Source organism: Pseudorasbora parva, chromosome 3 (assembly GCF_024679245.1).
Source record: "Pseudorasbora parva isolate DD20220531a chromosome 3, ASM2467924v1, whole genome shotgun sequence".
Classification (NCBI taxonomy): domain Eukaryota; kingdom Metazoa; phylum Chordata; class Actinopteri; order Cypriniformes; family Gobionidae; genus Pseudorasbora; species Pseudorasbora parva.
Window position 1 is genome coordinate 19,205,541 of NC_090174.1, and position 28,000 is coordinate 19,233,540.

At 40.3% G+C, this 28,000-nt stretch overlaps 2 protein-coding genes across 3 annotated transcripts in view; both read right to left on the reverse strand.

Moving 5' to 3' along the window:
- Positions 1-5,410, reverse strand: part of usp2b (ubiquitin specific peptidase 2b) — a 52,376-nt gene extending 46,966 nt beyond the window's left edge. The window contains exons 1-2 of one of the 2 annotated variants that reach the window (XM_067437989.1): positions 5,222-5,410; positions 2,543-3,039 (exon numbers count right to left, since the gene is read on the reverse strand). In XM_067437989.1, the coding sequence (XP_067294090.1) occupies positions 2,543-3,039; positions 5,222-5,240 (516 nt within the window). In that variant the 5' untranslated portion in view covers positions 5,241-5,410. Of the gene's footprint in view, positions 1-2,542; positions 3,096-5,221 lie in introns of both variants that reach the window. The other variant, XM_067437990.1, reaches the window with a different exon arrangement.
- Positions 5,411-5,837: 427 nt separating this feature from the next.
- On the reverse strand, positions 5,838-27,995 carry tecta (tectorin alpha). Its single transcript, XM_067437996.1, has 26 exons — positions 27,899-27,995; positions 25,562-25,634; positions 25,130-25,269; positions 24,695-24,982; positions 24,415-24,552; positions 24,035-24,200; positions 23,592-23,824; positions 21,190-21,369; positions 20,458-21,028; positions 19,680-20,293; positions 18,884-19,454; positions 18,148-18,797; positions 17,328-17,432; positions 16,662-17,202; positions 15,862-16,061; positions 13,566-13,946; positions 12,714-13,000; positions 12,328-12,608; positions 11,855-11,965; positions 11,429-11,631; positions 9,418-9,581; positions 8,829-9,077; positions 8,541-8,703; positions 8,220-8,304; positions 7,312-7,431; positions 5,838-6,755 (listed from the first exon to the last, which is right to left on the reverse strand). Exons 2-26 carry the CDS (start codon positions 25,623-25,625, stop codon positions 6,652-6,654), a joined length of 6,609 nt encoding a protein of 2,202 aa, XP_067294097.1. The 5' UTR covers positions 25,626-25,634; positions 27,899-27,995; the 3' UTR covers positions 5,838-6,651.
- Between the last annotated feature and the right edge of the window lie 5 nt (positions 27,996-28,000).

Genomic DNA, 28,000 nt, shown 5'->3' on the forward strand with positions numbered 1-28,000 from the left:
GTTCATTATTTTCCATAATGTAATGATAAAAATTTAACTTTCATATATTTTAGATTCATTGCACACCAATTGAAATATTTCAGGTCTTTTATTGTTTTAATACTGATGATTTTGGCATACAGCTCATGAAAACCTGAAAATCTAATAAATAAAAAAAATCGCATATTTCATCCGACCAATAAAAGAAAAGTGCTTTTAATACAAAAAAAAAGTCAACCTTCAAATAATTATGTTCAGTTATGCACTTAATACTTGGGCAGGAATCCTTAAATGACTGCTTCAATGCGGCGTGGCATGGAGGCGATCAGCCTGTGGCACTGCTGAGGTGTTATGGAGGCCCAGGATGCTTCGATAGCGGTCTTAAGCTCATCCAGAGTGTTGGGTCTGGCTGCTCTCAACTTTCTCTTCACAATATCCCACAGATTCTCTATGGGGTTCAGGTCAGGAGAGTTGGCAGGCCAATTGAGCACAGTAATACCATGGTCAGTAAACCATTTACCAGTGGTTTTGGCACTGTGAGCTGGTGCCAGGTCGTGCTGAAAAACGAAATCTTCATCTCCATAAAGCTTTTCAGCAGATGGAAGCATGAAGTGCTCCAAAATCTCCTGATAGCTAGCTGCATTGACCCTGCCCTTGATAAAACACAGAGGACCAACACCAGCAGCTGACATGGCACCCCAGACCATCACTGACTGTGGGTACTTGACACAGGATTCAGGCATTTTGGCATTTCCTTCTCTCCAGGCATCCTCCAGACTCTGGCACCTCGATTTCCGAATGACATGCAAAATTTGCTTTCAGCCGAAAAATGTACTTTGGACCACTAAGCAACAGTCCAGTGCTGCTTCTCTGTAGCCCAAAGTGGCTTGACCTGGGGAATGCGGCACCTGTAGCCCATTTCCTGCACACGCCTGTGTACGGTGGCTCTGGATGTTTCTACTCCAGACTCAGTCCACTGCTTCCGCAGGTCCCCCAAGGTCTGGAATCGGTCCTTCTCCACAATCTTCCTCAGGGTCCGGTCACCTCTTCTCGTTGTGCAGCGTTTTTTGCCACACTTTTTCCTTCCCACAGACTTCCCACTGAGGTGCCTTGATACAGCACTCTGGGAACAGCCTATTCGTTCAGAAATTTCTTTCTGTGTCTTACCCTCTCGCTTGTCAATGATGGCCTTCTGGACAGGGTCGGGTCGGCAGTCTTACCCATGATTGCAGTTTTGAGTAATGAACCTGGCTGGGAGTTTTTAAAAGCCTCAGGAATCTTTTACAGGTGTTTAGAGTTAATTAGTTGATTCAGATGATGAGGTTAATAGCTCGTTTAGAGAACCTTTTCATGATATGCTATTTTTTGAGACTTTTCATGTCTCATGAAATTGTCTTCAGAACAATGTAATGTCTTCAGAATTTTGGGTTTTCATGAGCTGTATGCCAAAATCATCAGTATTAAAACAACAAAAGACCTGAAATATTTCAGTTGGTGCAATGAATCTAAAATATATGAAAGTTTAATTTTTATCATTACATTATGGAAAATAATTAACTTTATCACAATATGGTAATTTTTTTGAGAAGGACCTGTAATATCTTGAAACAGACAGTGAGGAGATTTAGATGCTACATACGGTGTGGAAATGAACAGGTCTTTATCATTGCTGAAGTGAGCGACAATACAATCGCAAATGGAGAAACAAGCAAACATGACACACGAGCATAGTCAAGCAAAAGCCAGTATATATTAGTTCTCTCGGCTAATGTCCGTTATTATATGTTTCTTGTGTTTTGAATAATGACATGCACTCTATGCATGCACTGAGCGCTCTCTTCTCACCATCAATAGTAGAGATGCTCCTTACCTGTTTATTGGCTACAAGTTTGTTATTGCACTTGGCCCAAGTCCGTTTTGTAAAATGGTTTTGAAAAAACACTTACCCCACCTTTTTATAAGTCTTTTTATTCTAACTTTTCCAAAGTGAACAATCCCATGCTCACAGAACCAGAAAAAAGTGGCTTACTGTATATTGACATTCAATACACAGACATCAATGAATCAATGAATCAATCAATATCATTTTTTACAACTTCCGGTGCAGGTTGTAGCTGGTCCCCCTCGGTTGAAATCGTGTTCCAGGGGGTTTATCCTCGGTTGAAATTGCGTACTTTGGCTGCAGGGGGGTGGCGGCTGTGTCATCACCACCTTTTGCCCCGCTAGGAACGTCCCTGCCTGCCTGCTTGCACTGACGCTTTGACTCTACGTGGCAAAGTACCGGCAACATGTGAGAAACGGTATGCTAGAAATTAGATAGCAATTTAAATATAGAAGTGCCGCTACTGTGTATAGGTGTGTACCGGCCCACTTCGAGCACTGGTAATAATAAAAGTTTATCAAGACATCATTAACTAGGCGTCCTTTTTTCCATGCAAGTCAGGACTGGCTGCCAAGTAAATCAAATTTTTGTTGTTGTAATTAACATTATGCCACAAATGCTGTCGATTGAGCTTAGCTTGTGTTGAACCCAGTATTTGAATGCTTAATGTACAGAACTCACCTCTGAGCTCCAGTAGAGAGGCCCTGAGTAATCTGTCCGGCCCCTGATCATGCTCTCTTTGACTGTGTACACTGCTCCTTGGTCACAGATCTCCAGTGTGGCAAGCTCCCGCATCAGGTCTGACTGACTGACCGACCTGCGTTGTCTTGATAGCGGAGATGTGCAGATATGTCCAGTCCTTGAAGGCGAACGGCCTCTTTGCCAATTAATTCGGGGAATCTGACCTTTAACCTGCATCCTACTGTAGCTTTCACTCCGGCGGCCAATGTGGGATTCAGAATGGGGTGCAGCTTGCCCACGTTCAGGCTCCTGAGGAAAGAACGGGACGCCTCGGGCAAGGCAAGGGCTGGGGTTCAGGTAGCGGGAAGTGGAAGGAGCATACCTTGAAAGCTGGGGTTGACCTCGGACAATATATCCCAGGGTGGGATCGCAGGGGTCATAGGAACTGTACGGGCTTAAGAGGGTGGAGCCAGTGGTGAATTTGGGGGGCGAGTAGACTGGAGACATGATCAAGATATGAAGAGAAATCAGCCCCAAGGTGGAGAGAGCCAAACTGTCACAAAGACAAACACAGTCTGCTAAAAACAAAACTAAAGAAGACTTACGCCGCATTCACACGGGGCGTAGGCATTAACGCTTGACGGAGGGCGTGGCTGAAGCTGGGTGCTGATGCGATCGTCATAGTGACAACAGCCAATCACATTAACTTGCCGCTTGCACCAAAACACAACACAAGAAAGCGCCTTTTTATGACAGCTAGTCTGTGAGACTATTTGGTTGTATGTGTGAGTGCGATTGCCCGTGTAGTTGTTGTCTGTGCACTGCACAGGTGCACGAAGTTGTTAAGTACATTAAATCCTGAAAAAGCGCCGACAGCGGGAAGAATATCACGTAGTGGTCTGGGAGCTGCGTCTGGATGGTTCACGGAGCAGCAATGAACGCAATTGGCTAGCGTCTGCTGTAGGATATTTGCATACGGCGATCTGATTGGATGATGCCTGCGCCGGGGTTTAAAAAGTAGAAAAATCTTCAACTTTCGCCACTTGCAACGCGAGTGAAGTGCCGCGACGGAACCCACAATTCATTTCGGCAACGGATGATGTCACCCATTCAAAGTAAATGGGAAGCGTTAACGCCTACGCCCCGTGTGAATGCGGCGTTAGCCTTATCAGACTTTTTACATCATTTTTACATCAGAGATTGTGTGCAGACATGTCAGTCTCAGCAAATAATCTATATTAGGCTATAATGTGGAACACTAAGGGGAACTTCTTTTTGTGTCTTACTTATGCAAACACAAAGAAAACATGCTAAACGTGATGGCTCGTCTTTCAGTATCAGTTGTGTGCAAGTAGGACAACAGTCAACTAGAGTTACAAGCAGGTAATGCACACTGAGACCCAAATAGACTCAAATATTTTTTTGGATTTTGGTTGGATAAAAAAGAGAAATGCAGAGATGACCCTTTTTTTCTAACCTTCAGGAAATGCCTAAAGATACACACCTCCCGCAAAAAGTGGATGTCACGGAACAATCTTATTATATTGAACCATATAGTGAAGTAATTTATTTTGTTTTATGTATGAAAATTTTGCAAGGCAATATTATATTGCTTTTAAATCTATCAAACTATGAAATAGCACACTGTAAAAAAAGATATGATCAATAAGTTACGACAACATTTTTTTTTACATTGCTTTAACTCATAATTTAATATAACTTTAAAATGGCGTTTTTTTTATCAGTTATACAAGAGTCAACTAATTTTTAAAGTCAGTTTAATTGCATTTAAGTTTTTTTTAACGTCTTTTCATGAGTTTAAATATCCAAGGTGATTATACTTAAAAATTTAAGGCAGCAACTTATTATTATTATTATTATTTTTAATACAGTGCAGCTGCATACAATAAATTATGCAACCAAAAGCAGACCTACTGTATGACAAATATAGCTACAAAATCTTCCATCAACCCTAAACCTAACCCTGCCATAATTACAAAAATTTACAAACTGAGGAAAACAGGGATGATTTATGATTTATGGATAAAAGATTATATCAGATAGTAATAATGATATCAGATTAATACCGTGGCACTTTATGAATAGCCTACTGGATACCATGTTTTACATCCTTAAAAAAAAACTAGTAGGCTATTGCTATAACATTATTATTATTATTTTTAAGTGGAAAAAGTAGATAATGAAGATATGTTGATAAAGGACATGATGCTGACAAGAAAGAAAATGAAGATGACAATAATGACTGAAAATGACTGTAAAGATGAAGTAGAAGTAGAATATGATGATGATGATGACGATGATGATGACGACGAAGTGTGTTTGTAGTGATGTAAAACTGAATCATGGGGAATGGAGGAATGCGCATTGACTAAAGTCAGAGTAATTAAGTAATGTACTGCTATCTATTAAAGCAGAGGACGCAATCTGAGCGTGAGTCAAACAGAGACTGTTACTGTAGGATACAGCAGTTACTACTGCATTTACTGCCCACTCATTAACGCTGACTATGGAAAACGGCCGGTGGCCAATACAATTGCATGAAAGATATAATCATCAATAGACATGGTTGCTAATAGTACGCTTAGCTGATGTGGGTAAGTTATGTCACATGTTTAATCCTGCGCTAGAGCCTCCCCGCACAACCCTTAAAATCCTTACCAGCGGAATTCCAGTTCATCCTCCCGAGTGACCAGCAAGATATCCTGTATTTCCCTAAAAACACACGCTACTTCAAGATCCGATAAAAAAAATCCTAAGAGACGGACTCGGCGTTACGCACTCGATCAGTTGGCTGGAGTGACAGCATACCAGCACAGGGTCCTGATCCAATATGTGCTTTTCTCAAGTCGGGAATTAAGGAACCGCCTCCCAAGCGGTCGCCATAACAACGCGAATAGCTCTCTCTCTCGCGCGCGCGCTCTCTATCTTTGGCTTGCTGCAGAAGCCATGACTAATGCACTATGAATAGAAGCAGAATCAATGTGAATTGCTCACTTTATTCTCAAATAAATCATATCGGATTAAAAACAAACAACCCCTAAAACAAGAAAACATTGTTACAGTCAGTACGGACATCAAGGGTTCAGTCACTTGACTACACAAGTGACTACAGCTGACTACATAATTTACCATGGTGTCATGGCTGTCCAAAACCTACAGGAAATGCAGTGTAGTTTAGCTGTGTGAAGTGTCATGTATAAAGTGATTAGAAACAATCCTTGAATCTTTATTTAATGCCATCATCCTCAAGTCAAGTATGGGTTGCCAGACTAAATTGCAAACGGAGCTGATGACTTTATGTCAGTGATTCATACAGTACATTGAGTATTTATTGTACAGGGCAAAGGTGTTCACATCAATCAAACATGGCCTACTATATACAGCTTAAATAAGTGATGCTTTAAAAGTTGGCTACTCAAGAACATTTGTGTGTTGGTATCAAATGCTATTCACTCATTTGTATCCACAGGAATACAAAGCAACGCAAAGGCTGATTGGCATTTCGATCTCAGCATTACTTTAGTATGGCAAAAGGGGTTTAAATAACAAACAAAATGGCATATTGAGAATTAGAAAAGGAGAGGATATGCATTTCATCAAATCAACTAAATAAAAAAACAAAACAAACATAACGTGTTGAGAATTATCATCCATTCTTGCAACATGTGCTCTCACTCTTCAGTGATTCTCAGGAAAACTCATCATCTAATAAGTAATACTTGCTAATCTGTCATTAGTGGCTGTGAAAAATTCAGTAGCTGTCTCTCTATCACTACATTTCAAAGTGACAGTTCCTTTTTTTGGTTTCTTTTTTGTTGTGCCAAAGAAAAGAGTTGGATTATTTTCAAGGTCTGAAGGGTGTCGTATGTTGGACCGAGGCACGTTGTTTTATGTCTGAGATATCCAGCTGGTGAAGGATCACTTGGATGTATTTGATCACAGTTTTCACTTCGATGAAGAGAACTGCTCAGAGGTGGTCTTCACCGCAGGGCTGCTGATGCATCACATGCATATCCCCTCACTGGCTGTTTTGCTTCTCCCTTTTGTCTGTATGCGCCTCTCTCTCCCTTGGCCTTGCTTGGTGAGTGTTAAGAGAAGAAAATTGAGGTGTGTGTTTGCAGTAAGATGTTAATGCTTACGACAGCAGCTGCCAGAAGAAGCAGGGGTTGAAGGTCAGTACTCATACTGGTGACTATTAAGAGAAAAAGAGATAAGAGATTTGTGAGCACGGAGGGTCTATGAGTGTAACAGTGAGTGTTGTGTGTAAAGGAACGTCATAGTCCAGTAATGAAGAATGCACAATACTTACTTTGGTTTAGAATTACAGTAAAGAGAAGATGAACAGGCAAAATAATGATGTCTAAGGTTGATGCTGCTGACATTTAATATGCAAAGGATCTATTTGTTTGAGTGTAATGTACAAAAGTTTGGACATACAGCAGTATAATGACGAACATCTGGTGAAGGAAAATGTTCCTCAATTAAACATACAAAAGTTAGTTATGGTTCTTTGATGGAGCTTTTTCAGTGACTTTATACAGGTCAATAACTCATTTAATCAACTCACACTCCGAGTTTTCGCAACTATTGTGTTTAGGCTTCAAAATTCCCAAATGTTGTGTTAATTTCAGAAGATGATCATGATAAATAGAATATGTAAGAATCATAAACTTTTGTTGGTCCAAGAGCTGCTTTTATGCAATAATCTAAAAGCCACAACATCTACCAATTAAAAGTTTGCATTTCACCTCGGCAGCTCTTCCCATCTCTTTGCAGCATTCCTGTCACACAGCTACACACAGCGCCTTTTACTTGACTAGTGCAGATCTGCTCACAGCCACCATTATTCTCTTCACACCAGTTCAAATCTAAAACACACAGAAACACACATTGGGGTCTCATGTTTTATCGGGACATTCCATAGACACAATGATTTTTATACTGTACAAACTTCTATCCCCAAACCTTAAACCTACCTACCACAGAAAACGTTCTGCATTTTTATGTTTCATAAAACATCACTTGATTTTTGATTGAATGATGTTTTGTAAAAGTTTGGGAGGAGCACGTTCAATAAAGTCACCAAATTAACCAGAGAGAAGCGCACTGGGTTAATCAACTCAATTAACGAGATAAGAGGTATATATATATATACACAGCAGACTTACCTCTGTTCATTGACAGTTCATCAGCATCCCTCCACCACCCAATCTCATCACTTTTAGTTCTAACTACTCCTATCACAACCAGGGGAGTACTCTGGGTTCGAACCAAATTCTGAGCTCGGAGCCCACCCCCCAGACAGCACACAAAATACGCATAACATTTACTCTATATATTTATATTATATGCAAGTGTGAACTCATAAATAATGACAATTTTCTTTATGGCGTACAATTTTTTTGGTGTGCCTAAACTGGGACATTTTGCCCCCATAATGTATATATACCTACATAACATAGTAGGGTATACCTGAACCACAGACACACATGCACACGCACTTAGCTGTAATCACTAATCACCTTGCTAATATGCATGTATAAAAAACAACCAATTATACACCCACATCTTATTTTGCCTTTACTAAACTACACACATATTCCCCAGACATACTTGGGACATCCATTCGTGCACAAATCTGAAATATACTCCTTACCTCTTCTTCTTATTGGTCCCACTGACAGGATCTGTTCTTTATGCTGACTGTAATCTGTATAGCTTCGTTTGTTATGAGGACAATTCTGTAAAAGCAATAAAGTTATTATATATTTAAAAGAAGTAGTTTTAGATGACTGATGGAGAGATCACTAAATCTACTCTAAATCATGTTTGCATTTGTCAGCTCAAGCCATTGTTTAATGGCACATGTACCTCTTTACCATGGTCTCTATTGTTATAAATGGCAAGACAACTAAATATCAACAAAAAATCGAATAAAAAGGTAAACATGTATGTATGTATGTGTACAATCTCTCACCACTTTGCAGGTGTTGGTCTCTGAGTCACACAGAGAGACATCACAGTGCAAATGCACTTCATCATAATCACCGATAAACTTAAAGACGGTGACGTGGAAGCGACAGGTGAGGGACACGCCGTTCTCAGCCATGCCTATAGTGTTATCCTTGATGTTAGGGCACCTGGAATAAAATTTGAAAGCTGTAAACTAGTTTTTAAATACTATTATGCTAAATACTGAACTATGTTCAGTGCTTAGTTCAGTTCATTTATACTGCTGTATGTTTTTTAAAAGCTATTTCCTTACCCTCTCTCTATGATAATGTAACGAAGGCGATCGCTGCTGTAACGAGATGGTGTAGCCCAGCACATGTTGACAATGAGAATAAGCTGTTTATCATCTGCTCCTTCCACAAACACCCCCACAAACAGAACATCCCTGGTGCTCAGCACCACCTCTCCCTCGCGGTACGGATTTCGGTATGAGGCGTTCTTATACAGGGCCATTTTTGTGATGAAGTTGCCCTCTTGGGTTGGCAATGTGAGGTTTATTACACTGTAGACAGCAGAAAGAAAGGTGGAGTTATGATCTTTATCATTTGTCTCATCTCTAGAGCATCCAACTGTACAATGTCATTTACTATATTTGTTAGATTTGTTTGTTATTAATTATAATAAATGTGGATGTACCTTGCTAAAGAGATGAAAAATAGCCTATCATGACAATGTTATATAAACCATGGTAACTTATGATTACTATATGCATATTTTCTGGTATTTACCGAACTTGTTACTCTGAGGTACTTCAAAGTATACATTGGTATTACACAGTGGTATTATACAAGGTAATACAGTGGTAGATTTTTGTAAGGGGTGCATGTTGTCTGACAGCTGACCTGAGCATTGGCTTCAGTACGGTCTCCAAAGATATCTTGATGTCCAGTTCATATGCACAAGAAAACTCCACGTTGATCGTCTTATCACGTGTCACTATATTCCCTGTGTTGTTCACACTCTCGATCCACACCGTGTTCTTGTACATAATGTGTGTTCCGTTTGACTGTACTCACAAATACACATAAACACAAGCAAGCACAAAGTTACAGTGAATTTAATTACCATTCCACAGGAAAACATAACATATTCAACCAAGCAGAGAGCACATTAAGCCGCCATACAATGAAAATGTGTTTAAGAAAAGCAAAACCATAATGACAAGATTATGAGTACACACACACACACACACACATGTTGGTCTATGTGGTTTACAGGGACTCTCAATAGGCGTAATGGTTTTTATACTGTACAAACCGTATTTTCTATCCCCTTACACTGCCCCTGCCCCTAAACCTACCCATCACAGGAAACATTCTGCATTTTTACTTTTTCAAAAAAACATAATTTAGTATGTTTTTAAGGCCATTTGAATTATGAGGACATTTGATATGTCCTCATAAACCACATTTATAGTGTAATACCAGTGTAATACCTATGTAGTTATACAAATTTGTGTCCTCATAAACCACATAAACAGGCTCACACACACACAAATAGTAGCATGAGAACATTCTTTAAAAAAAACATATGAAAACATTTGGAAAGTGATTTCATGATTTACTTGGTAACAACCTGAATAATTTGTGAACTAGTACACATTTAATACTACATAGTGCACTAGTACACATTTAATACATTTTATCGTCAACATCTGGTGTATTTATAGTAGTACAACTTTAACTTATTGAGATTTGAATTACATGGAGGGTTTAATATCAAAAAAAATATTTTGTGAGTGTTTAAAAGTGTACTCTTTTAGAGCTCATGTCTGTATCAAAACCAAAAGCTAACTTGATTTCTATATGTATATGTCACGATTCACCAGTGAGAATGCCCATGATTACCACCAGAGGGTACACCCCTCCGGACTGTCACTCCATCAAGGACTACATTACCCATAATCCTTTACCTGGACTCCTCATCACTCCTCATGTCTCTTTTACCTAATTTCCTCTACCTATATATATCATGTTCACCTTGACATTCACTGCAAAGACTAATACTGCATTTCTAAACATTCTCCCTGGTTTCTTGTTTTGGTTTCTCTTGGGCTTGGATTAGTTACCTGTTCCGTGGATTGCCCTTTTGACTATCCTGCCTTATTTGCCTGTTTGGACTGCTTGACTGTGTATGACATTTTGCCTGTTTTTGACTATGATTGTGGATTACCCACTGAATAAATACTGTGCTTGGTTCCTCAACCTTTGGTCTCGGAGCAGTTCATTACAGTATAGAACAGTATGATTCCACAGTACTCAGAATTAAATTGTTTTTAAAACACACTTCATAATGTAGGTGGTCTCAAAGTCTGCTTTAATGATCAAATAGGCATAAAATCATGCAGCACATTGTTAAATAATGCACTACAATCACATTGAACTATTTCCAGTTATAGTTTTCAGCACTCAAATAATAAATACATTTTCACCATATTGAATGGAAACTACTCATTTAACTTATCGCAAGTGAGCATATAGAATCTGCACGAAATTACCTCAATTGTTAGCCGAAAAAACGTAAAATGATTCCACTAAGTACAATTGCCATTGCATTATGAGTATGTTTGTGATGCCTTTTAGGTATAGGCAGCTGACTAGCCTATAACTACCATACTGAAATAAATATTAAACCAAAGCAGGTTTGCTGGTCTAAGCTATTGCTCAAATGTCTTCCTTATACAAATTTGATCTAAACTTTAACTTTTTTGTGTATAAAAAATGGATGTGAATGGAACAGTACATGTTGTTTACCAAGACCATTACTTTCCTTTCTCTTGCAAGAGGAACCACTGAGACTGTCTAAACTGAGACATTATGCTCTTTAACAGTTGTTAATGAGAGATTTGTTCACCTGTACAATAGAGCCACAATGTCCCTTGGTATTGTTGATACGGAAGGAGATGAAATCCTCTCCCTCGATGCCAGCGCAGTGCTGGTCGTTAATTCGTACATCCTCCCTCTCAAAGCCCAACTGGAACAGACGGCACTTAGAGATAGACACCTCCATCTGAGCATGTTTACAGGTCACCTCTGCCTGGATGATGTCATCTTCACCTAGAACGAGATTGTTTTTGAAACGTTTTTTCAATATTTCAAACCAACTCAAAAGCCAACTCAACCTTTTTAATTTAACAGTTCGCTACTATAATATAAAATGTAACTTGTGCAGGACAGTTTATGTGCCTGGGTTTAATGCGTAGGGTTTAAGTATAAGCAATAATAATCATTTAAAAGAGGATTGATATTTATTTTTAAAACAATATGATTTGTTACTCACTGATGTCAGTGCTAGGTAGTTCAGGGCAGCCACACAGATCTCCTCCATTATCCTGCTCACATGTGTTGTTAGAGCAGATCTCTCCTGCACAGGGGTCATAGATCCATTCTGCTAAAGACAGGTCCAGTTACAAAGTTAGCACACAGAAACACACACACACACACACACACACACACACACACACACACACACACACACACACACACACACACACACACACACACACACACACACACACACACACACACACACACACACACATGAATGTAGAATGATTTGTGATAGTCATTAAATAAATAAATACCAAAATGTGTCAATTGGATGTTACACTATAAAATATCGGCAGTATTTTTTTGTGTGCAAATGTTCAATGGGAAATATACATTTCCTTTTCAGATACATATCAAATATGTTTCTTAAAATGAAATTTCAGCCCTGCTACTGTTATCCTGTAGGTGGCAGCGTCCCCTTACAGCAGTTTTCCTGGGCGATCCACTTAGTGGTAAGTGTGCCGAAAGAGCGGCAGGCCTCAGCGTAGGCTGCCATGGAGCCGCACACCTGGGCCTTACGGTGGTTGTAGCAGCCATCCATGTAGCAGGACTGGTAGAAGGGGTGAGGGTCCAGCAAGCCGTGGCAGGGCTGGAAGAAACCTTTTAAATCTGTGAGTTTCAGACAATTATCCTCCCCCTGGAGCTCGGATACTGCTGTGTTGTCACAGGACTGAGCCAGGGCCACATACTGTGTCTCATCACAACTATAGGCAAGAGTAAAGCATTAAAGTATAGAAAATGAGTGGCAACGAAAAGAGGACCGGATGAAATCTATTAGTAATTCAAGGGTAAAACATTTTTTTGCTAACCTGTTCTGCATGCCATTTGTTTTCCAGCTCTGAGCGAGCTCCAGTGCACTGACGGCAGGTTTTCCACGAGAAGTGATATAATCATCAGTGGGGTCACCGTTGAAGTTCCCGCACAGTCCACACACCTTGTTCTGCAGCCGTGGACCCATCGTAATGCTGAGGGTGTTGAATCGGTTATAACGCACCTGGATGTCCTGAGGAGTGTCGATCACTAGGAATCCTTCTGATGTGGATACTCTTGTCATTAGACCTGTGACAAAAGGTACGGACACGGGCGTACCATTTACCTGAGGTAAAAGAGATAAACACTCAGCATTTAGCTTGGAAACATCTAATATCTTAACCATTATAAATAATTTCATAATCAACCTATAAAAAAAAGGCAATCTCACAAATCATCCTCTAAAGCAAGGTTATTTTAACACCCTATCATCGATTTTCCTGTAGTGTAGTAACAACGCTATTCAAACTAAATTGTCTTTCCACCAAATTTTGTAACATGCAAGTTAACCCATTTCTGTTAAACATAACCAGAACCAGATGACAACAGAAGCTAGACACAACAAATTAAAAATGCCTGCTCTTATATTTAAAATAAGGTGTATGTTTTAGTAATTCTAAAGACCTTGATTAGCTTGTTTAGGTGTGTTTTATTAGGGTTGGAGCTCAACTCTGCACTGCAGAAAAGTGGACCTTGAGGACCAGAGTTAAGAAACTCTGCTCTAAAATTCCATTTTTAAAAACACCATCCCCCCCCCCCAAAAAAAAATTGTCCTAGGAAATTGTAGACCACTTTGCCTGAGTGATTTCCTGTCCCATTTATAATTTGCAGTACATTTTCTGTGTTCCTACCTTGACCGTGTTTCCAGAGATGAGAATGTTCTCCTCGTTGATGTAGAGGTAAGCATGGGAGATGGTGGTTAGGTTGGGTGTACTCCACTTGTCAAAATTGGCAATGAGCTGAAAAGATAACTCGGGCAACTTGTGACATATCGTTGAAAGAACAAAGGAACATGAGGCAGGTAAACGAAGAGAAGCACCATCGAAAGTACGGAAGACGCCACCCCCTGATGCCACACAGTGCTGATTACGCCGGGCAAAGCATCCTCGCACACCATGACGTAGAACGCATTCCTCCTCCGATTTACATCGCCGTGGGTCACACTGAATCAGATTCCGTCCAATACACTGACAGCGTTTAGTGCAGTCACTGTTCCAGAACAACTGCTTAGGCTGAGAGACAAAGTAAATAGATCAAAACAAGTAACACAGTTGTTGGGCTTTGTATCCAACCTAAAAGAAAAGAGCAATGCTATTTTTTAACATAAAATCTGTGATAAGGGGCTGCCCATACAAAAGTTAGCACCAAAGGGCTTGGATATATTGTGTGGTTGCGTGTGTTGAGTATACTAAATTCAGAGTCTTAAATTCACTGTTATATGCAGTATGATTAATTAATATTCAAATTCTACATTATTATTTATTAGGAAAGATAATATAAGAAAAAACAATTATTAATAATAATAATAATTTGTTACATTTATATGACGTTTTTTCTGGGTCCTCAAAGTGCTTTAAATTTTTAGAAGGGAGGAATCTCCTATGCCAATCAGGAGAGGGGGATGATTAGGAGCCCATGATGGACAGAGGATGGTGCCATGATGGACAGAGGATAGTGCCGGGGTTACACCCGTACTCTTTTTTCCAAAGGACATCCGGGATTTTTAATGACCATAGTCAGGACCTCGGTTTAACGTCTCATCCGAAGGGTGGATTAAAAATTGTTATTTTTTAGCTTGAACACAAATGGAAAAATGGCAATATAACTAGACAAAATATTTTCACAAAAACAGATTCTGATGTCTCAAGTAGCTTTGCTTCTCAGATAAATGGATTAGATACAATAACTGATTAAGAATAGTCGACACAGTTTATGCCACAGAATGCGTACATTCAACTTCAAGCATGCCTGAGTCCATTATATAGATGCACAAAAAAAAAAAAACAGTGTATCACACATTGTATTTATGCATAGACACCTAAAATGTGTTAACACCTATAAAAATGCAGTCAGGTCAAAACGTTCAGGTTAGTTTTTTTTGGCATTTCCATATGGTCAGGTTTGGTATCGCAATCTGACTTTTCTAAAATTTAAACAAGCTCTTTACTGTTGTTCTGTACACATACTATACACTCTGAATTCAGTTTTTATCTTCTTCTTTTTTTTCTGTAATCTTGGAAACAGTTAGCCTAGAAATCTAGATGCACCGTAGCGGCAGTAAATTTAATCTGCCCGCGAGTGTCGTCTAGGAACTCTCAATACCCTTCTGAGCTGTATTCCCCTAACTCTTGCTGGGCCAATCACATCCTGTATAGAGTCGGTGGACGGGGCCATAATGACGACGTGTTTGCGTGCTCCTAGTAAACACAGAAACTGGCGAACGGCGGTCTTTGAATCAGCTTTGACCGCGAATCTGGAAGATTGGAGTTAAGCTTTTCTCTGAGAAAAGGCCTAACAACGGCACTGAAGTCATTCTTAAAAAGGGAAGATGTGTTCAGAGTTTTGCCGACCGGATACGGCGAATGTTTAATCAGTCAGCGAGCTCTGTTTCACCTTCGTTGCTCTGGTTGGTGTAGCGCTATCCTATCATGTGCAGAGGGAGTTTGAAAGACAACCGTTTATCCCGCCCCTCGGATTGAGCCCTGTCTATGGTGAGTTTCCAGACCAAACATCTTGATGTGGGTCTGGCTTGTCAGGCTAGGAAACAGTACCATTCTGTATACATTATCATTCTGTAATGTATATGTATATATTATGTAATGTATACATATAATTTGGTTATTTGGCTTCCTTTTAGAGTCTACAAGTGTGCTTTTTTTTTTAAAGACACCTACATAAATTGCAAAAAATATTGCAGAAAATACAGTTTTGTGTGATTCACCCTTCCATCTGATGATTTACTTTGCTGGACATAGTAAATGTTGACAAAATGAACATGTAAATTCGTGGCAATACTTTTAAGAGATGTTTGTTACAGCCTCATTTCCACCCTCATGCTTCATGTCTAACAAGCTAAACATTGATTTGTTCTGTATCATACAGCTTCATGCTGTTGGCTTTGTCTAATTTTGTGACACACCATCTCACCTCATAGTATTTACCATCCGTGTAGCATCCACAGTTTTGATTGAGGATACAGCTCTTGCCGTTAAGCACAAAGCCCTGGTCACACTGGCACCCTTCAACACAGTACTGGTTACAGTCTCTCTGGCCACGTGCAGGGGCACATTGCGGCTGGCACACCATCACACAGCTGGAATAGTGGCTGTTCACAGGGCACGACAGCACTGGGCACATACACAGAGGGGGCAAAACAAGAAGAGTTCATTGGACGGGTGAGTTTCTTGCAAAGTTAAGGGGAGGATGTATTGTATTTCACTTTAAAAGGCTTATATGAATGTGTGGCATTCACAGGGCTTTGACTGTGATAAAATATCCTCTAGTTTCTATGTTGGCAAAACACAACATATGTAAAGTAAGCCATGGTTTGTGGTTAGACAGCGTAACACCAGGCATTAAGGGGTTTCAGAATAACATTTTCATGTTAGCCCTAGAAGTGCAAATAATATTTGCATAAAGCAATCATAAAAATTACATCATAGTTTAATAGCAACCTCATAAATGTTGCTAAAAGAAAATCTAAAAGAAGAAAATATGCATGGTGCTTGCCCAGAATGTGGTATGTGGTTGCAAAGGCATTCAATGTTTCGATGCAGTTGCTTGGGCATTTTTTGCTGATTAAGCATCTGATTAAGACGCTTACTGATCCAAGTTAAAGATCCAACCCCCATGTCTCTATGGTATTCTAGTCTCTAGTCCCAGCCCTAATTTTAATGCATTTTTTATGCGACAAGATTGTGACAAAAATTATAGGACATATTTCTTACCACAGGGTGTGGAACTTCTCCAGTCAGTGACAGACACTCCTTGTGTCTGACAGGTACTGGCATAAATTTGTAGCCAATTACAGATGGTCTCCCTCGCACCTTGATCCACACATGTATCCTGCAGACAGCTCTGATAGAAATAGGCTGGTGCCACTTTGCTGTGACAGCGTGCAAACACACCTCCACGGTCTATAATAAGTCCACATAATCTCACTGCCTCAGGTTCGACATAAACATACAACCCTTCAGCAAGGTGAAAACGGTTTCCAGGGTTACCGTTATCCATGTCAATGTTACCAACAGCATCCGTTACTTGGGCGGGGACCTCAGCAGCCAGGCCCCTCTCAACCAATCCACAGCGGGGGCAAGAGTCCCCGCAACCCACTTGGCAGAAGGTGTCACGGTCTGCCCATGCCATGCCCCACTCGCTGACACTTAGAGCGGGACCAGAAATGGGCATTCCTTGGCAGAGCCCACAGGTGGCGTTAAAGAGACTGCGAGGAAGAGTGAGGAGCAGTAGAGTATTCCAGTCAAAAGCCACCTGTAGAGATATTATTAACCAGCTTACACAGTGGATAATGTAAATGGAGAGGTTTTGCATTTTTTTTTGTCTGTGCTTTACAAGCAAAAAGTGCTTTGCAATATTTATTTTGTTTTGTACTCCACCTTCAGTCCAAAGTCTGTCTCCACAAGTAACTGCAGACCAAGGGTGTAGATGTTAACTTTCCCTGGACCGAGTTTTATAGGCAGATACAGGCGCTCTTTATTCACCTAAAAGAGATAAAAAAACATTTTCACATTTGTTTCATTAATAGTCTTTAAATCCTTTTGATACATGGTGTATCCCTTGTCTCATCTCCTAGCTTTTATCCATCTCTTGTTAATTTTCTATCTATACTTTACTGAGTTCAAAGCCAGTTTCTCGTTGATTCACTGTGTCTCTCATTCTCTAACTTGGTTTTCTTCTCCCCTCAATCTTTATTTGATCTAAAGTTCCTCAGATCTTCCAGTGGTGTTGGAGACTCATTTCAGGCGTGTTGTGAACTCATTCCAGACGTCACTCAGTTATCAGTTTCCCTCTGTATCTGCTCCAGTATGCTAACAGATGCTGACTGAAATATTATACCCCTCACCTGAAAAAAATTACTCCCGTTAGTTCTTCTCTCTGGTTGATTAAAATATCTTTGTGTCATAAAAACGAGGAGTTTGACCTTCAAAAGGGTGTGTTCTAGAATTACAGATGAATTCTTGTGATTATGAAAAGTCCTGCCAATCAAGCAAATGGCCAAAAAGTGTATCAGTAGCTGTCTGTTCTTGTGCGTGCAGGTGAATTCTGTACTAATCCAAATCAGTTTTGGATCACATCTATACACGTTGTTAAACAAATACAAGCATGTTATGTGTACCACTCAAATTCATACAAGTTCACAAAATCATAAGATACCCATTATTCATAATCTTGACACATTTTTCAGGACAAGCTTACCATGACTGTGTGTTTGAAGCTTCGTGACACCTCAATTTCATAACCATAGACCTCCAAAACAAATCCCCGCAACCATATAGCCTGGCTTGTGTCTCTTTCTTCATTCCGAACCGAAAACTGGAACATGGGCAGTCCTCCTAGAACTGTCTCTGCACTGTCTAGTCCACCAAAACCATCCTCGTCCCCATCACCACACTCAGTAGTGGCCAGACGAAGAGTACAGCTGCTCTGGAGGTCAAATGGTACACCTCCAAATGGCAAAAAGTGGCCATATCCAGCAACAATACACATGGCCTCAGTCCTCGGCTGGCAGAAAAATAAGGCTTCATTCTCCTGGCAGTACTCCTCTGGGTGACAGGGTGAGAAGGTGCAGTAGACACTGTTGTCTGTGCCATTACAGAAGCAGCGCTCCTGGCACTCCCAGTCAGTCCAGAATGTCTCATTGGTAGCCAGCTGGCGACCCAGGTAGAAGCAGCCGCAGTCACTACGTGCCACACAGATGCCATCACGGAGGGCAAAGCCCTCCTCACACTGACAGCCCTCAGAGCAAGGTAGAGGGCACGGCTCCTCTGGGTCATCCAGGTTAGAGCAAGTGAGAGGGCAGGCAGAGGTACACTCATCGAAATGACTGTTTTCTGGGCAGGGTAATGCTAATGATAAAAAAGGAAAGGAAATTATGTTACAAGCATACAAGGAGTTGCAAATGATAAAAGAGATAAACAATCAACACTCTTACGGCAGTTGGTAGCACTCCTCCAGGCTCCCAGGTTGATCTGAGCATCCTGGCAAGCTGAAGCATATGCCTGGAGGGAGTTACACAGGGCAGAACGGTTTCCCTCCCGTACACACATGTTGTAGAGGCAGTTCCTGAAGAAAGGAGAGGGACTAACAGCTGTGTGGCAAGCCAGGAATGAGCTGTTTACCAGGTCATTGATGTTTCCACACAGCCATGGGCTCTGGTACAGCCTTAAATCTGTACACATACGATACAAGTCCTCACAATCACCATTGCATGTCAGATCATCAGCAATGGCTCTCCAGCCTTCAATAAACTGGTCAGCTGTATCAGCCTGCCTTCCGTTAGGAAGGCGGAGGTCATCAACTGGATCTCCATTGAAGAAACCACAGAGACCACAAGTTGTGTTGTAAAAGAGAGTAGAAAGAGTGATGTTTAGCAGGCCTTGACGTGAATATCGAGTGCGGACTAAACCACTCCACTCAATCACTGTGGTATTACCAAAGGACCGGTATATCATGAGAGGCTCCACTGGATGGACATAAGGAAGATTCGCTGGTTCACCATTGACCTGGCCAGAGAGAGGAATGACATCATCAGCACATGTCATACAATCAGATATCTTGGTCTCAGTAATATATAAGAATAAATTGAGTAATCAAAGCTACTGTTTAAATAATGCTATTGCTACAGCTTGTTGTCTCTTTTGTTTCTTTTTAACAGCATCAGTTTCAGTTTCACAGAACTGAGAACTAACAGTTTTGCAGATTATAAGCAATGCAAGATACAAACAAACCTTGATCAAGTCGAAATCCGAGCCACCTATCTGTGCTTCCAAATGTCCCACCCTAACGACCACTGGCCGCAGCCATGTTGGGCCCTTATTCACCAGCTTTCTGCCAATCTTCACCTCCACTGATGTAACATTTGCAGGCAAGCGTCCCAAAGTCTTCACCAGGTAGAATGAGCTCTCATCAGGGAACAGCATTGTAGACCCATCAAACGTGGCCAGTATTTGAGACTGGGACAGGGAACAGACTGCTTCGCGACGAGGGTAACACCCCAACAACCCGACTTCTGCTGCACACACCTCGCCTTCACCACAAGAGTCATTGAAGCATGTTACTTCACCTGCCGGGCCACACACACAACGTTGGGTGCATTCTTCACCGACCTCCCCCCCTTCCCCCGCCCAGAAGGTCTCATTTAGGGCATAGTACAGGCCGTCACGTTCACATCCACACTCAGACCGACGTACACAGCGGCTTCCACTCAGCACATAGCCCTGATCACACTGACAGCCCTCAGTGCATGGATGGGTGCAGTAGAGGTGAGACGTCAGGTCAGAGCAGGAGGCAGGACATGCACTCGTGCACACTTGGTAGTGGCTGTTCTCAAGGCATGTCAATGCTAAGAGCCAAAAGCAAATGGAAAAATGGAAGGTCAGTGGAAAAGAGAGCATAGAAAGTACATATTCATAATAGAAAGTGAGAAAATGATTAATAATGTATACTTGATTTAATCGCTCTAAAAGCTATTGAATAAACCTTAAGATCACACCTGATCTCACTCACCACAGAACGAGCGTGATCTCCAGGGTCGTATAGTAACTCCTAGGGCCTGGCATGCAAGTGCATATGCCTGTATAGCCTGGCACAGGGTGGTGATGTTATCACGATTGCTGCACATATCATAAACACAGCTGTACACAAATGCTGTAGGGTCTACCACAGCCCTACAGTCTCTGAATGGCCCGTCAGTTTTATTGATCAGGCCGCAGTAGTCTGAGCGAAAATAGAATGCTTCAGCTGCCGGTTCACACAAGCTACAGTTCTGGGCACAGCCATCTGTACAACGAAAATCTGTGTCCTCGGCTCGCCAGCTACCACCCAGTTCCACTACACTCTCTGCCAGAGAGCCATCTGGCAACACAGGATCATCGGCGGGGTCATCGTTGTAGTTACCACATAGACCGCAAGTGTTGTTGAAATAAGAGCTGGGGAGGGAGATGGAGGCGTAGTGCAATCCGTCATAGGTCACCAAGAGACCAAAGTCTGTTTCCAAAGCGACAGCAACACCAGATTGGTATACCTTGACTGCGCCTAGTTGAAGTTGAACAGGGAGAGTCTTTATCAGGCCATCCACCTGAAACACAAATTGAAAGACATTGAGAAAGGTTATATCGCCTGTGTCCTGCAAGAACAATCAAATCTACTAAGCTGCTATTCATACTGATTGTACAGTTGGTCAATTTAGTAGGAGGAGCTGCTTCAGATTTAAAGGACTGAAACATGAAGAGAGCCAACCTGCACAGTTCCCAGAGTCCCTTTGGGTAGTGTGACACGGTGGTTGTACACCTCAACTGTCACGTCACGTAGCCAGGACACAGTGGTCACACCACGGTTTTCATTCTTGGCCTCCACACTGAAGAAGGGCAAACCAGGCATTTCCCAGCATGGACGAGCCAATAGGTATGAGCAAGTACCCTGGATGAGAGACCAAGGAGATCACATAGTTTCATCCTACAGTTCTTTACAAAGCAAAACAACAACAACAACAACAACAACAAAAAACAGCAAATCAGCATGAAATTAATTTTTTGCTTCCAGCACAACCCTCTGATAACAGACCAGTTTCTTGATTTAAAAAATGTCATACTATTCCCAGAGGAAAATACTTTTTAAATAAGTTTGCATGGTTATTGTGTCTAGTTGTGGTCAGTCCAGCATTGTAGCAATGTGGGCCATTCATTGAAAATGCATGGTGTTCTGTCAAGCTCAGCTGCCCTTTAGTTTATTAAATATTAGAACTTCGGTCCCTTTGTTTGCTAAAACAGTAAGTATATCCCATTAGACTATCACATCTTTTATTGGTTTTTATTTATTTTATTATAATAATTTTTTTGTGAATGGTTAAGTCCAATAAAAAATTGATTTTTCCCGCCTTGGGTCATTTTCTGTGCTGGAGCCCCCCTAGCTCTGCACATTTTGTGTGTCTACCTACTCATTTATCACACCCGATTCAACTCATCAGCTCTTTAGTAGTGACTGCAAGAACTAAATCGGGTGTGTCTGAAAAGGGAGACAAAATGTGCAGGGCTGGGGTGCCTCCAGGACAGGTTTGAAAACCACTGTTCTAGTGTTGCTTTCCAGTTCATTTTTATTATGCCCTTCCCCTTTTGTAACTTCCCTCCGTTTCGTTCACTCAGATGTGCGTCATTGCTTACGTTGCATGAGTTCAAACTACTGGTCTAACCTTTGCAATGGACTGAACTGGAACGTCCTAAGCCCTTGATCACTTGGAATCCACTATGGAGTTGATTTATTATTTATTTTTTCCTTATGCAGCATTCTAGTATAGTATATACACTCACCTATGTTTAGGCTGTTTTAAATGTTTTAAAAAATAATTAAAATATAATAATGTTGTTTGTGGTGGGGTTTATTAAACGTAATATGCAGTAACATCATAATCGCGTTGCATTGTGGTATACGAACCTGCCTAAAGTGTACATATGAAGTAGACTCACTCCCTTGGTAAAAATTAAGGGAGCAAGGCTCTGGCTGTGTTCCACTCAACTTTTAGACACGCGCGCAGATACTTCCCTAAGCACTTCTCGAGGGAATCCCCATCGCCATTTTGGAGTGCGTTCCACTTAATAAAGTGGACGAGGGAAGGTTATATGTACAGACAGTCTACTTCATATGAACACTTCAGGCAGCTTCATATACCACAATGCAACAAATATTGTGATGCCATCCGCATGCCACGTTTAACTTACTCCACCACAAACAACTCTGTGATATTTTAATGATTAAAAAAAAACATTTTAAACAACCCAAACGCACCTACACTCACCTAAAGAATTATAAGGAAAACCATACTAATACAGTGTTTGACCCCCTTTCACCTTTAGAACTGCCTTAATTCTATATTGCATTGATTTAACAAGGTGCTGAAAGCTTTCTTTAGAAATGTTAGCCCATATTGATAGGATAGCATCTTGCAGTTGATGGAGATTTGTGGGATGCACATCAAGGGCACGAAGCTCCCGTTCCACCACATCCCAAAGATGCTCTATTATTGGGTTGAGATCTGGTGACTGTGAGGGCCATTTTAGTACAGTGAACGGATTTAAATACCGAGGGTACGGTCTGCAAAATCTGAGCGCACGGATTGAAAATTTGTGGGTATGGTTTATTAATCCGTGGGTACGGTTTGTTAATCCGAGGGAACAGTTTAAGAATTTGTGATCACGGTTTATAAACTGAGGGAACGGATTGCAAAACTGTTGGCACGGATAGTTTTTTCCCCTCCTATAGGTGACGAGCGGGGCTCCGTACAAAAGTGATGTTAATGGGATGGTTCACACAAAATGTTTAATTTTGTCATCATTTACCACCAATTATCCCAAACCTATATTAATTTCTTTCTCCTGCTGAAAACAAAAAATATATTTTGAAGAATGTCAGTAACCAAACAGTTGGGCCACATTGACTGCCATTGCATGAAAAAAAAAAAAAACTATGGAAATGGATAGGCCCATCAACTGTTTGGTTACCGACATTCTTTAAAATATGTTTGTTTGTAGTCACTGTGTGGGTAAATGATGCCTGTATTTTATTTTGGGTGAACTATCCCTTTAAAAAAGGTTCACATCTACTGACCATCTTTATAGAAAAAGGATAATTTTAACCCTTTACTCCACCTGGAAATGATACAGAAATCCATCAAAAGTGTGGTAGTGGGGGTCTCCAAATACCACACAGGTGCTGGTACGGGTCGGCTGGCAGTAATAAGCCCCCTCCACTTGTTCACAGGTCTCTAACTGACCACACGGAGTTTCCTGGCAGATGACCTCATTATCCAGATCAAGACACCTACATCGTTGAGTGCATTGGTCTGATAACCAGAAAATCTCCCCACGCCGGAAAAACCGCCCTGAAAAAAATAAAGATTGCGGAAATGCAGAGAGGAAGAGAGATAGGGTTTGGTGAGATAATATGTTGAATTAAAAGTGTACATACAAAATAAACAAAGAGCACACATTTGATAAAATATATCTTATGATTAAAATATTAATTAAATGTAGAAAATACCACAAAAATATAATCTAACACTCTCTAACTATAACTACACTTTTTGTTATACCAATGTAGCTGCAGCCATTTGCTGGGTCTATCTGGTCACCATCAATGCGGAAGAACCACCGTCCAGGCACATTGACATTAGTGGTCAGTTCAATGTTGACCACTTCGTTCGAGCGCGATCCGGGAAGGTTGAAGAAATGGCTGACATCTCCACCATTGAAACCTGCCTAGAGAGAGCAAACATAGCAGAGAATAAGAAAAATCAAATTTACAACAAGAGATTATGTTGTAAATTTGCAAAAGGTAAAAACATTTCCCAGGGAACTACTATGATGCAAAGAACCAGAAGAATGAGACGAAGCAGTCCATGCTATACAGCAAACTCTGCCACAGATTAAATGCTGAAACTAATTATATCACAGATGCGATTTTCAAGATTACCTGTGCTGTGGTTCCTCCCAAACCTGTAAGAGGGTCTCCTCCACTAGCCGTGCCTGTGCTCCAGTTGATCTCTCCATAGTTAAACATAGCAAAACAGGCTTGGCCATCTGAGATCAAAACCGCCTGAAACGTATTAACCTGAAAAGAAAAAAAGAATGATTACTCTCTTTTATTGTTCATGTGTTGATCTAACAGTTTACTGCTCAGTGGTGCAGTTTTGATATTGGTCATGCAAATAAAACAGTGACAAAATTAATACTTTTTTTTTTTTTTGCCTCACCGGTGTTGTCTGGCTTCCTCCATAAAAGGTGACCTGATTCCAGGTAGCAATAAAGACCCAGGTGGCAGTGAAGGATACCATAACCTTGAAATACTTTCTGACATCCTGAGTGGCCCTCTCCAGGATCTCTGGGTCTGTGCTCTCACGGTAGTACACATCTCCACGGATTCCATTATGCACGTCAGCCCATAAAGGGGCAATGAAGGAACGGCTGTCACTGAGGGGAAAAGCCTCTGGAGTGAATTGACTCACTTGAATGTTGAAGGAGATCACTCCATTGTTGTTGACCTGTTAAGGAAAAGAAGAGAGTGTGCTGTTACACTGATCTTAGATGGTAGTTGGATGATTAGATCACCAAGAACACCGATAATATATACACAAATGCAATGAGATTTTTGGTGATTCATAGTTTTTGCATGAAGTTACATAACTTACATAAAGGGACCTATAGGGCACATTGAAGAATATAAATGGAATTAGTAGTGGAATCTCTGGAGAGCTGCCATCATCCATCTTAGGGGTTTCTAAATCCCTGTGAGCTGTTCCAAAGGGGTAGAGGGTATCCTGAGAAAATGCTAGCAGAGAAAATAGGAAATGTTAAAGAAAAAAAAAAACTTTTTTTGTTTTGCTATATTGTGAAGAATGGATTTAAACTATATAAATTCAGTGATGTGTCTCTTTGCAAAGGTATATACAATAGGTAGAGAAGTCATTTACAAATACTTGGAAAAGGTTTAGGTTCTTTAAAAAAAAGCTGTTTATTTAGTGTCTTTTGTCTATCAATCACGGTTACCTTTAATGCTCATGAGGAGTTGTGGAGGCAGGCAGGAGAGGGTTTATACATAGTTATGAGAAGACATTACTTACCTCCTCTGGGAGCAAGGGTGCTGAAAAGCTGGAGCAGAGAGACTAAAGTGCCTGTTCTGACCATCCTAAACACCTGAGAAACATATAGAATCAGAAAGAGCTTTACTGCCAAGTATTTTTCCTGTTAAATAATGTTTCTAGTGCACACATATAAATGCAACAAAATACATAATAATAATAAAAAATAAAAAAATAATAATAATCATCATCACAAAATATCAGCAATACTTTATTGGCATCAGTCTTCCAAACATCAATTATTTTAAGATGAAAATATTTAAACTATTTTAATTTTAAAAAATGTTTTAATGAAATAGTTTCTATTTAAAGAAATTAACAACTAGGCCAAGACACATTTGTCTCCAATCTGCCCTGGTTTAAAGAGCAGTCTCCCAGGTCTCCCATGGGGGCATTCTCCCCCTTTCTCCCTCTCCATGGTGGGCCTGTTCAACCTGAGTTGAAAAGGTTCTATTATGTGATGGGGAACAATGTGTTGGGATCACATTCTCCAGCACTATCGTGTGAGTGGGCTATGGTGATGCAGTTCCAGGCCGCCACAGTGCCAGTAAGCCTGCGGCTGGGAGAACTTGCCTTGCTCCTATCCATCGTCTGAAGGGTCCATTACAAAGTGTTTATGTGCTATGACTTGTTGGCATCAGAGAAAGACTGTGAACAGTGAGGCTAATGGGTTTAATTTAGCAGGCTTGAGTTGCCAGGGTCTTTACGGCAACCCTGAGGGGCTGAAGTTTGGGTTTCACTCCCTTTAGATTCACCCAGCCTTAATGTGCCAAAATAAATGGACATCTTCTCAAATCCTAGTATCAGGTGAAAAGAAATGACAACAACTTAAAATGGCTGTGACGGTAAAACTGTCAACTGGAACTACTTTGTCACCTTTAGCTTCAGACATTTTACTTTCAGGTAGACTTAGGTATATTTTGAATAGAAGCACCAAATGTCTTTTAGAAAGGGCAATGACAAAACAGTGAGCAATAGTAAGCAACATTGATTTAAACTGATACATCCAAATGAATCTATATCAGTCTTAAGGGTGTTTTAGAAAAATTGCCGCTTAGCTCAAAATAAAGCTAATATTAATGTAAACACAAAAGCAAAATACTGCTAAAGGTCTAGCATCTGATTAAATAATTAGTATATAACTTATACGTCAGATGATATCATAAAATCTGTTATATACATTGTTTGTATTAGGCATGGCTATGCAATTTTTCCCCCTCCTATAGTTAATTGTGTATGTTCACGCTCTTCACAGTTGAACAAATCCAGAATGTTGCTGTCAGATTTATAGGTTAATTAATTCATTAAATAAGAATTAGTTAAAGCTTACAATGTCATTATAGCTCCATCAATCAAGGCATGGCATCTAATGTAAGTCTAATTAAATTTGTCATATTTCACACACTGTTGGAATCCTAAAACATGAATCAGACGATTACTGGGGATATATGTTTGCCTCAGTAACACAAATTTTCCATAGGTAGAAAATTTAATTTACCATTGAGCCACTGATGACTACTAGTTTTATAATTTATTAAAAAATCTGTCATAAAATGCATGAAATAAATCTAAAAATGCACATAAATAAATAAATAAATACAAATAATGAAGGAAAAACTTATTTAAAAACATTTCAACAATTTAATTGTAATTTTTTTATTTTATTTACAAACCAGGATTAATTTATTAAATAAAGCATTTCAAAACTTCAAAACTAGAAAAACCTAAGATTTTAATTTAAGCTGGAAGTATACCATTTCTTCCTACTGCAAAATGAGAGAGAGAAAAAAATCCACCTTCCAACATAACTGAAATCCAGTCTTCTGAGGAGAGCCTATGTATTTAGACAATGTTCTGTATAACATCTTCCGTCATGAAACCAAAGCACAGACAAAACTGGCATTAGATGGGATTCCCAAGTGAACCATGAGATACTGTGTGAGATGCCAAAAGGCAAATCCATTGCTCTCCACATCACATTACATAGACTGGCAGAGTTCATTTGGCTAACCTATCAGAAACCGATCTCAAACCAGCTGCCTTGTCTGACGACTGGCATTAATAGCAATGATAGATGTTATCAAAATTTCTTAGTTACCGATTGGCAAGTAAAACCTTTCATTTACATTTTCACACACAAAGTGTGTTTCCAAAACAAAGAAAGAGAAGAGAGGTGTAAAAGAGGCAGAGAGCACCTGAACATCACTTGTGAGAAACTGACAAGGAGTGAAAGACAGCAAATTTGTTATAAGAAAACAAAACAAGAACAAAACACAACAGTTCCAGTTCAAAGACCACAACTCAGAAATCAGCACTCACCTGCCTTCATAGGACAGAAGTTCAGCACGTCACCTGTGCATCAGCCTCTAAGTCACATCCAAGTGGGTACCATCAACACAGTCTCAAGTGCGGAGGGGCTCT

What these genes read in the sequence shown, in the direction of transcription:
- tecta (XM_067437996.1), bottom strand. Translation starts at nt 25,625, where the DNA reads ATGGTCAGAACAGGCACTTTAGTCTCTCTGCTCCAGCTTTTCAGCACC. An exon ending in GATTTCTGTATCATTTCCAG is followed by an intron (nt 21,370 to 23,591) that starts GTGGAGTAAAGG and finishes TCTCTCATCCAG; the next exon opens with GGTACTTGCTCATACCTATT. An exon ending in GGACTCTGGGAACTGTGCAG is followed by an intron (nt 21,029 to 21,189) that starts GTTGGCTCTCTT and finishes TTTGTGTTTCAG; the next exon opens with GTGGATGGCCTGATAAAGAC.